General features: G+C 37.8%; 1 protein-coding gene across 1 annotated transcript in view; it reads right to left on the bottom strand.

The window, feature by feature from the left end:
• LOC126471258 (unconventional myosin-Va-like) overlaps window positions 1–10,016 on the bottom strand; it is a 37,040-nt gene extending 27,024 nt beyond the window's left edge. Inside the window, exon 1 of the mRNA XM_050099377.1 lies at window positions 9,954–10,016. Coding sequence (XP_049955334.1) covers window positions 9,954–10,016 — 63 coding nt within the window. The remainder of the gene's footprint in view (window positions 1–9,953) is intronic.
• Window positions 10,017–12,153: the final 2,137 nt, after the last annotated feature.

The following is a 12,153-nucleotide window of genomic DNA, read 5'->3' on the forward strand; positions in this document are numbered from 1 at the left end:
TTGCACTACAAATTGCATCTATTTGCAAACCATTACAAGAAAAATTCCAGTGATGATGTTAGATGAAAAAGATCTTGCATTTCTCCTTGGACCATACTGATTTTTTCAATAATGATGGATGTGCAGGATTTATGTAAAGTTCCTTATTATCAAGTGAGAAGGTATCATGAAAGGTTATCCTCAGGAGTCACATTATCTGGCCACATAAGTTGGAACAATATAGTCATAAGATATATTCATTGTATCTCTGTCAATTAAACCTTATACTTATTTCCTCACTAATCATTTGTAATTATTGGTCCATGTACATTGGGTGAAGTTTAACAAAACACAAGAAACGAAATACAGTTCATCAGCATTCTTAAAATAGGGACTTCATAGTTCAAGGATATATTAAACAGGTTGGGAAGCCACAGAAGATGATCACAGCATTTACAATCATATAGTCATATCAGGAGGGTGAAATCTGTAACTCTGGGCGTACCAACAGTATCCTGAGAGGAAGCATTCAGTAAGTAATGTAAAGAAGGAGTACAATGCTTTAACATTTCTGGCTCGGTTCTTTACTGCATTATGAACATGAAATCTGCAGCTAAATGAGAGATGCAAAGCTGCCAGGATTTTTCTATGCTGAAACCAGTAGATTGTATACCATAATCAAAGAAATGAAGCAGATGATGCAATACTGAAGGAAACTATATTGCTTTCAGAATAAGATTTTCACTCTGCAGCAGAGTGTGTGCCTGTCAGGAAATTTCACTATACTGCTTGCATATAGTGGCAATGAACTGCTAACTCATTACAAAAACAGCAATAAATTGGATAATAATATTTTAAAATATAACAACTGGAATTTACATAATTATTCGTGGTATTAGCAAAGTTTTCTCAGATGAGCTGCAGCTTGGCACAGGGTAGATGACAGCCAGTTGAGTCTTTAATTAGTACCCAACACAGTTAACATGTCTGCAACACATATCATTGTAAATATAATGCTTTCAATCAAAATTTCCATAATCAATCTAATGTTCATGACAATTTTCGTAACACATGTATATCTTCCAACATGCCTGTGTGAGAAGTGAAACCATTACAGATATGTTGACATTACAACATTTTATTTCTGTGTAAAGAATATTTCACATCAAGTTGCTGTTAACCTAATAAAAATGTACTGGTAATCTAATAACTTACATATTCACACACACCTTATTGCCACATTCTGCAAAGTAGACGTGAAAGCTAATTTAGCATCAGTTCCAGTCAACTCTACTCTTCATGAAAGAATGCCACTGACATAGGAATGAAGGTGAGTGACCATTATGTGGAATCGTGATGAGGTTGGGTGAATGTGCATTGCTGCTGTTCAACTTTTAACATATTGTTTCTCAGCCAGTCCTGTCCATTATCTTAGTTGCCTCAGCCAGTTTCCAGCTGCAGAGCTTCATGATAAACCAAGTTACTTCTCATACTACAGGAAACAGACTCAGAAGGAGTATGGATTTCAGTTTGAACTTTTCAGTGCTCCAGGCAAGTGTGTTTGTAAGTGCAAGTATATTTCTTAGTTAAGCACAGGCCTTCCATCAGATTGGAGTGACATTAGTTAGCTGGAAATTAGTGTTTGAGACAGTGAGATCAATGTGGAAATGTTTAGCTTCAATAGAAATTTTTAGAGTAATGTCTTTGTGTGATTCTTTCTCCATTTACATTGACTTTGAACTTCCTTTTTAGTTATTATTGACAACAGCTGCCAGTAGCCAGCTGGAAGTGATGTATTCAACTGACAGCATTTATCATTTTCCAGTCCAGAGCTCATAATTCTGCATCTATCCTGAAAGTAGTTTGGTAAGTACAGGGTTTTCAATTATTGACTCTGGAGTTGTGAGAAGTTCAACCCTCTCTCACAGGTCAAGTCAAGGCTGGCAACCCTTATTTCTACTGACTGGGTAGTGTGGCAGTGCCGAGAAGTTATCCAGTTCTACTAATAATGCTTCAGAGTAAATCTACAGAACAGTAAATCACATTATTTGTGTAGCACACTGGCCATTGCTAAGAGTAGTGCATTCCAACTGCTGCCATGGATGGAATTGCATGCAATGCCACAGAAGCTCTGACATATGGACAAAAGGAATGTTTCAAACCCAACATTGCATAGTAATGAATGCAGCCATAAGGGTGATTGTTGTTTTAGTAATATAGTGGAGTTTAATAGCTGTTATTAAAATAGAATAAAAAGTTATGAAAGAAGTGATAAAATTATAATATGGTTTATAGGAAATTAGGAGTAGCATACTATACAAATACTAGTTTGACAAAGAGAGAATGAAATTTTTCACAGAAAAAAAACGAACATGAAGAAATTAAGACTGAAGATGAGTTGTGTAACAACTGCAGGTGTAAATTGATTCCAATAGAAAATAAACGGTTTTTTTATTAACAAGAATATGAATTTTATTGGCTGGAAAGACGAAAGTATCATCACAGGAATCTGGACAAGGGGATGCGGCAGGGAAAAGGTGGAAGCAGAGAAGAGAAGTGGGGTAACATCCCTAAAGTGTGTCACTCAGTCATTATGAGAGGGTATTTTGTACTGTTGGTTATTCCTCAATCAAATGTGAATGTAAAGTTTTACAAACACGCTCCAAGAATTTGATTTGAAGAATGAAGTATGTGAAGTGAGAGTTTACTTTCATTCCATGCTAATCTGCAATGACAGAAAAAAACTGCACTGCAAAAGCACTCAGCACAGTCAACTACACAAGAAAAAAAAAAAAAAAAGAGAAAAAATGAAAAAAAGAAAGAAGAAAAATGAAATGGACACTTCACTGCTGGGTCACAAGATGAAAGCAACAAACATTTTCCACTAGTACCTGACAGAGAAAGCAGCATGGTATTTGTGCCCAGCCATGAAGTTCAGCATTAAGTAAGGGACTAACTGGAAACATCTAAAAAATTGGCATAATTATGAACTCTTAAAAAGACCACAGAAAACTACAAATATTATTGCTGATTTGGCCTCAGTCCTCTATGCATTCTCCTATTGTTAAGTTTTGTTACTGAGAAGAAAGCATAGAATTATACATTGTTTCCCCATTACAGCAGTCTGTATTATCACCTCTTCATGCATGTGTGTTTCCTCCTAAGACATCCTGTACATGCTATAAGCTGTTTTAATGAAGTTTTTAAACATTAATATGATCTGAATTAATATTCACCAGCTTTTCTGAAGTCACTCTTATAATTTCATGTTGCATAAAAGCCTCAGTTTGAGTTTGTGGGCTTTTAGTTAAGCTTGGAGACAAAAGCTTGTGCTGATTATCATTCTCCTCTCTGAGTTGCTCATTTTCTTGTTAGAGTTGTTCTCTTTCTGCTTGCCACTTATTTTTCTCTTGGTGCAATTCATCTTCCAGCTGCCTACATGAATTTACAGTTTAGAGAGTTAATGATTCCCAGACTTAATTAACAAAAATAAGATATGGTACTGCATTTTTGCAAATACCTGTTTATCTTCTGTGCTTCAAATTCCAGTACTAGCTCCACAACCTCATTTATTAAGTGTACATGACTTCCATAGTTGATACTAGCAACATTCTTCAAACCTTCAGTTTGCTTTGCTAGAATACTGTGTAACTGAATGCATTCCTCTCGCCAACTGTCAACTTCAAGTTGCAGCTGATTGTACTGCTCTGAATGAGAACAAATTTATAACACTGTCATAAATAAATGAAATTAATACTGATTCAAGTATAACAAAATAACACCAGTCGTGTAGAAAATCAGATGTTATGCTGTTGAACAGTCACCTGTGAATGTCAAGTTACCATCCCTAGAGTATTTGGAAACACAGACTTAAAATGCACATCAGGAACACATTCTCAAACATTATTTCTATTATGTTTGTTTTAATGTTATAGCAATTTTATACCTTTAGCATGTAGTATGATAGAATAATTATTTCTGTCTAGAACTGGCAGTATTTGTAAAAACCAGCACTTACAGAAGTCCTCAATTATTAGAAAGAGCGTCTGTGGAGGGAAAAAAAACTGTTTTTCAGAATGAAAACCATGAACTTGGGCGTTTGGGAACAACAGCAACAAGAAAGATCCTTACTATGATGAAAGAACAATTTGAACTTACTTAGCAATTCTTCTCGTCCTGGTCCATCATCTAATGTTTGATTAGAACAGCAATCATCGAATGATAGCTGAAGTTTAGTCATATTTGCATGTAATCTTAGATTTTCCACTTCCAGTTGCTGCAACTGAAATTGAAATATAAAAGGTGTCTCAAGAATGATGCCTCAGAGATAACAGATACTTAAAACAGAATTAAACTGACTCAACACTGCTCAGTTTATGTTCCTGGCTCAAAAAAGATTTTTATGTAATGATGTCACTTATCATTTTTTATGTACAATTTGAGGTACCTTAATATGCAGTGGTCTTTGTAGTATTGCGTACTTGAGATTACCTCAGAGTCTGTCACACATCTATAAGTATGAAGAACATTGTCTCATAACTGTGTCCACATTGGAGTCTATTTCTCAACAGAGTATTTGTTAAACAAACATGCTGTAAAAATGTCAATTTTCTCTGGTCCTCTTCCGTAACAGTTAGTTGAAAATGGAGCTATTTATACTTTTTAACACTACTGGTGAATGGGGTTGTTCATATTAGTAGTTGGGTCTTTTGCAACTCTGTTTATTTTATAACCAATTTCATCATACCAATAATAAACACCCACAGCCACTGCACATACCAAATGTTTAACAGTGTCATGTGTAGCCTGCAACATCAAATGTTGCCTAAAGAAATAGTTGTTTTATGTTATGGACTAAAATTTACATCCAAGTTTTATTTCAGTTTCAACACCATGTCTAAATGCCATAATAAACATTTTTAAAATACTCTAATGCTAACTATGAATGAACACTTAAAAAAAAAAAAAATTATGACATTGTAGCCTCGTTGCCTGGGAGGCCCCATCCAGGAAAGTTCAGCCCCGGGTTGCAAGTCTTATTTCAGGTGACGCAACGTTGGGTGGCTTGCATGTCAGTGGTGGTGGTGGTAGTGGTGGTGGTGATGGTGACACAACACGGCCGGAAATCGAACCTGGGCCCACTGCGTGGCAGGCAAACACATTGCCACTCAGCTAAGCAGGTTGACTACTAATAACAAATCAACATACATACGCTGCAGACCACCATATAGTGCACAGCAGAGGATACTTTGTGCCACTATTAATCACTTCCTCTCCTGTTTGACTTGCAAATGGAGCAATGAAGAAGTGAATATCTAAAAGCCTCCATACAGGCCCTAATTTCTTACATCTTATCTTCATGATCCTTATGTGAAATGCATGTTGGTAGCAGTAGATTCATTATGTAGTCAGCCTCAAATTGTTGGTTCTCTAAATTTCAGGAATAATGCCTTGCAGAAAGAGCATTATCTTTCCTCAAGGGATTCACATTTAAATTCATAAAGCATCTTCATAACACTTGTGTGCTGATGGTGCCATGTACCCCTCATTCACCTAAAGGGATCAGCAACCCCTCAGACACTGAACCATCATGGGCTTGCATAGGTACAAGGTATTGCCTCACTGCATTGAACTGATCACATAAAGGATGACAGACAGCAGGACGAGCACCACCAGAGGTCCTCCACGTCAGGGACCTATTTCCTCAACTGGGTTGTGTGCAGAACTGGATTGGCATGATTTCCTCCATGTCCCATCTATACAGGACAGTGCAAGCCAACACGATTTGACGGTTCACCACACCAGGGTTCTGGGCCAATTCACACACAAGCTCTAAGCAGCTAATCAGTCAGGGCCTGATTAGAAGCCCCCACAGCAGCACTTATAACTTTCCAGTGATATCCTGAGACATACCTGTCAACCAGCTATGTTGAGCACTCAACCTCTGTCATTAGGGACTATCTGTGGCATGGTCTTCATGCCCCACAATGTTTATTCACTGAGTGTTCCAGGTGTGTGCCTGTTAGTGTCAGAGAAGTTGTATTATATTTTATTGAGAAGAGTTTTCCTTTGTTATTAAATCTCTCTATTGTGGCTGTAATAGATCCTTGTCCTTGTTTAGCTGTATCTTACTATTTCTTATCAAGCATCTACCCATGGGACAAATTGCAGATTGAATCTACTGGTAACAAATCCAACTGCCCACTTTGAACTGCTTCATGTCTTCCTTTAATCCAACCTGATGGGGATGCCAAATATTTGAATGAATGAATAGCACTAGCATTCTATACACCATCTCCTTTATGGATGACACTTTGCCAAAATTCTTCAATTAAAATGAAGTCTACCATTCACCTTCCCTACTGCCATTCTGAGGTATTCAATTCACTTCATATCTACATCTACATCCAATCATTTGACTTCTGTCGTACTGCACAACCACAGAAAAAAAAAACCTATACAAAGGGTAGAAACTGGCACATCCCCATTATGATTACAAAAGTGGCCTCCTGCTGCTGCTCATTTGATACAGAATTCTTAGGATAACACAGCTATAAAACATTCTCACAAAAATAGGAGTATGCCATGCTGAAACTTTTGCTTCCACTGATAGAAATACGTTGCACAGAAGCTCCCTAAAAAGTGTATAATCAACTGTTTGAAATATTTCTCAATAATAGTTGCAAAGAGGATCCAAGTTTGTACCATTTATCCATCTTATTTGCTAAGTGAATAACAATTTCTGATAATTAGACAAAGTTAATTAGCAACAGTTAGAAAAAGTACCCTTTTAAGAAAGTGTCATTTGCAGCCTGTCTAAGTTTTCTGATTTATCATGGTATAGTTCTCTAACTGGATTCTTTCATGTCATGGTATAGTCCTCTAAATACATGTTTACATTAAGTATACCTCTCCTAACAAATCTTTCTTACTACTATATTGAATGTCATTACTGAATTGAATCTTTACAATAGGAAATGTTCCCATACATCACAGCTATTAACTACAGGCAGTGTGGATAACTGTTATGAGCCTGTAACAAGAGGACTGAGTGGAGAGCAAAAAGTTTCACTTCTTAATCAATATTGGTTCTATGATACTGGTATAGGATAATTGCGGATTAGAAACTGACATTTGTTTTATGTGGGTGACATGAGCTGCGTACAATTTAATAAAGTATTGAGGAAGATTAGCTCAACATCCTTCTGGTAATGACAAATCAACCATGTCCTCCTCAACAGTAATATCTCATCATTCACCATAACTGATTTAGGAAAAATAAAAAACATGTGTTTGCAACCTGGGAAAATAGGCAACTTTATCTCCACAAAAAATTAAGACCTGCCATGCAAGTGCATGAGGTCGGGCTTGCTGATCACAGCTTACTGTAATTGTGATAGAGCTGTAGGTTAACATCAACAGTGATCTGATAAACAATTAACCATTATGATAAAATTCTCTTGACCTCACAATAACATCAAATGGTGTAAAATCATCAAGCTCTTGGGCCAAGTACTCCTCTGCCATTGTCAAGTGGTGACTATCTTTTGGGTGCTGCCATCATACTTATACAGCAGTGCTTCCTTCTTTGATGTCACTGGTGTTTGCTCCACTGCCATATAGTGTAATACTTTCATTGCACACCCACAGCACCCATTTCAATTTTCTGATGGTAGGGTCCCCAGGCTTGCTTAACTATAGGCCATCAATTTCATTGAGAGTGTTGTTACAAATTTTTATCTCTATTGCTTTTTTAATTATGATATCCCAGAAACAACACATCTGTGTAATAAGTGATGTCTTTTTGAATGAAATGTGATGTCTGTGTTCCAGAGCATGCTCTGCTACCACTGATCCCTCAGGGTAACAAAAGTGAAAGTATCTTGTGTTCTACTCAGCACTGTTCATTAGTATGCACAGACTGTCCAACATAAAAATATCCACACCCACACAGTATTTTATGTACTACTGGCATTCAAACACCTATACCATCTTTCAAAGGACTGATGAGTTGTGAAACTTTTGTTGGAGCCCTGATGACCGAATCTATTTCATGCCTCTTTAGGAAATGGATGATCTTTCCCATTATTGAGCCATAGAATGGAAAAAACACGAGCTTATATTTTTTCTCGTGGCCCTTCTGCTTCTATGTTTCCAGGAAGATGGCTTTTGAAATCTGGCGATTGTTGTAGCCGTTTTCCTTGAATACTTTCTGTAAGTGACTCAGTTCCTTTGGCAACCTTCCAGTGTATGAGAGAGCTTTCTATTGATGCACCAAGGTCCTCAGAACAAAACATTTCTGTGACAGATCGTGATAGCTGTTAGCTTGCAGATCCCGATGTGTGTGGGTGGATTTCCAGTAAACACTGTGACTGAGACACACATTGCCTTACAGCAGATGAGGACATCAAGGAACAGCAAGGCACTATAGGTCTCCACCTCAATTGTGAACTTTATATTGTCATGGATATTGTTGATGTGATCCAAGAATTACCCCAGTTTTTTCACATCAATGAGACCAGATGATGAAAGTGTCATTGATGTAATGATAAAAGCAAACAGACTTTGCAGGAGGCATGTCCAGCATGATGTTCTCCATAAACAAGTTGGGTATAACTAGAGCTAATGGACTTCCCAATGTGAGGCCGTCCATCTGATTTTGTATGATGGAGAATATAGAATGTTTTAATCAGACAAATGCTTTTCACTGGCTGTGGCTACTGCAAATCCTAGTTGCTTTTATCATTACATTGACAATACATTCATCATCTGGTCTCATGAATGTATAAAGCTTGGGGAATTCTTGGACCACATCAACAATATCCATGACACCATCAAATTCACAATGGAGGTAGAGACTGGTAGCGCCTTGCACTTCCTTGATGTCCTCATCTGCCATAAAGCAATTTGTGTGTCAGCCACAGTGTTTACTGGAAACCTACCCACACATACTGCAGATACCTGCACATTAACAGCTATCACTATCTGTCACAAAAATATTCTGTTCTGAGGATCTTAGTGCATTGTGCTGAAGGTGTCTCAGATGCTGAAAACCTGCTGAAGGAACTGAGCCACATACAGAAAGTATTCAAGGAAAACAGATACACTAGTTACCAGATTTCACAAACCACCTTCCTGAAAACACAGGAGCAGAAGAACCCTGAATAAAACTCAATGAAGCTTATGTTTTTTCTGTTCTGTGGCTCATTAATCAGAAATATTAGCCACTTCTTAAAGGGGTATGAAACAGATTCAGTCTACAGGCCTCCAACAAAAATTTGACAACTCACGAGACCTGTAAAAGTGATGTAGGCCTCAGAATGCCAGGAGTATATAAAATACTGTGTGAGCATTGACAGTTTTCTGTCAGACAGAACATGAGAGATGCTTTCCCCTGTCATGTCATAAGAAATCAGTGATAGTGGAGCATGCTCTAGAGTATTCACATCATACTGCATTCAAAGTGACATCTTTTATTACATGGACTAGTGTTTTCTGGGATAGTATAATTAAAGAAGTGATAGATAAAAGTTTGTGAAAACACCCTCAGGAAAGGTGGTAGCCTACCGTTGAGCAAGGATTGTAACACAGCCATCAGAAAGCTGAAGCAGGTGCAGCAGGGGCGCAATGCAAACATTACCCCATATGGTGCTGGAGTGAGCACCAGTGACATCATGTAAGGCAGTGCAGCAGTAAAGGATGTTAGCGGCAACCAAAAGACAGTCACTACTTGACAGTTGCCAAGGAGTACTTGACTGAAAGCTTGTGAGTTTTAAACCACTTGCTGCAACTGGAAGTTCAAGAGAGATTTAGTGGTACATATCACTGCAAAACCATGCATTAATATAAATCCTCCATAATATTTTAAATGACTCCACATCATACTTAATCAACATGGAATGAGGTTCAGAAATGTTATATTTATGTATGGCCAACTTCACTGATTTGTACATCACTAAAACTAACTGACTTACAGCTAAGATCTTCCCAATTTCATATTCAAAAAAGATAAAAGGAGCACTAACAACTAGCCCCATGTTAGCACTTTGCCATCCTCACATCTTGTACAAATTTATACACTTGGCGCCGGCAGCACTAATTCAGATTACTTGGCTTATCACTGGCCACTTGTCACCTTTCCATAGATGACAAGCTTCTAAAACATTGACTTTTGTGAGCTTTAATTTTCCAGAAATCCTCTATTTTGCCATGTCATTCCACAAACTCAAATTTTCTTTTCAAGTAACTTCTTTGCAAGTTCTACACTGTTATAATAATCAGCCATGAAGAAGTGGTGCCACTTTCCCTCAGAAGGTGTCAATAGTTCCATCACTGTTTTTGCTAAAGGCTGTCCAGCACCAGAATATATCTCGAATGAAGAAATGTATCCTGTACTCGAATCACACAGCATCCGAACGAGTATGCTGTATTTCATAATTTTTGATGGATTATAAACTTTAAAATTTAACTGTCCACCCAATGGTGTCATTCCTTCATCAGTTGAAATGTTCTGACTTGGATTAAACATTTCTTCAAACTTTTTGGAAACATAATCTATTACGAATAGCACTTTGACTAGCCGGTCGGCATTATCCAGTTTACTGTTGCTGTTGGAAAAATGTAAAAATGATAATATTTGTCTGAATCGGTTGCAGGACATCGTTTTGCAAAATATCAGTGTGTCTATCAATGGATTTGTTGACCAATAATAATCAATCCTTGCTGTATTTATAATTCTCATAAGTATAGCAGCCCAAACCAATTTCTATGCTTGGGTCCCATAACGTTGACAAATTTGGCATTTTTTAAATCCAGTTTCCTTCTCTTGCAATTTTGACTATAGTATTCGTTGGTTTCATTGCTAATATATTCAAATAGATCATTCCCGATATCTAATTCTACGATATCCTTGATGCTCTGTGTATTTTTGGGAAATATGTTTGGACCCGAGGATCCTTAAAATTTATTATTGGTCCTTGGTAAATCAAAGTCTGACCCCTGTGCACTGTCTTCTTCATCTGATTCAGCCGAATCAGTTAGAAACCGTAGCCTTCACTGAATTCTTCTTGGACGTATTTTACTATCTTCCTACGATTCTGCTTCACTTTAATTTTTTTGATATCCTATGTCTTCTTCCTAATCAGCCAAGTCATTCAAAATGTCAGACAAGACGCCTGCACCTTCATTGTAAATAATCCTATTGTCTCTTTCATCTGCCATGATGAAAGTGTGCAAGTACTTATAAAAACAAAAAACTTATTGATGTGTGTAACTTATTGTTACCTAAACAAAACACCAACAGAATGCAAAAGATACTGAAGTGCTGGCGCTGGCCACTGCATCATACTATGCTCATGACACCACTGTAGTGTCACCGACCACTGAGCGATACTATGCAGATGACACCACTGTGGCGTCGCCGGCCATTGACTGCTATTTTGTGCACGACACCACTGTTGTATCACCAGACAACGTAGTGTTAATATTTCTGAATTATGAGAAGGAATTTGTTCTGTCCTGTGATGCAAATAACTAGCCAGGAGGCTGTACTATAAGCAAAGATGTGAATGGGAAAGAGCACCTTGCAGCCTATGCATCAAAACAGTTAAATGAAGCTGCAAAATTACTTGAGTGTGGAAAAGGAAATGTTGAGTTTGATGTGTGGTATCATGTACTTTAGGCGCTATATTTATGCCAGGAAATTCAAAGTCTTAAATTATCACACAGTGTGAAAATGGCTATTAAGCTTGAAGGAGGCTCCAAGCAGGTGGACTTGGTGGGAATTGAAATTAAACGAATTTGACTGGAGGAGATTTATAAGCCAGGCAGAAAGCACATAAAATGCAGACGGATTAAGCAGAAAGTTTGGTGTCATATGGACACTTGGCTGTAATCATACAGAATGATAGAAGCTGCTAACTGCTGATGCTGACTTCAAGCTGTGGTGTCACCACCAGACACCACACTTGCTAGGTGGTAGCCTTTAAATCGGCCACGGTCCGGTAGTATATGTCGGACCCGCGTGTCGCCGCTATCAGTGATTGCAGACCAAGCGCCGCCACATGGCAGGTCTAGAGAGACTTCCTAACACTTGCCCCAGTTGTACAGCCAACTTTGCTAGCGATGGTTCACTGACAAATTACGCTCTCATTTGCCGAGACTATAGTTAGCATA

This window comes from Schistocerca serialis, chromosome 3 (genome assembly GCF_023864345.2).
Source record: "Schistocerca serialis cubense isolate TAMUIC-IGC-003099 chromosome 3, iqSchSeri2.2, whole genome shotgun sequence".
NCBI classification, from domain to species: Eukaryota; Metazoa; Arthropoda; class Insecta; order Orthoptera; family Acrididae; genus Schistocerca; species Schistocerca serialis.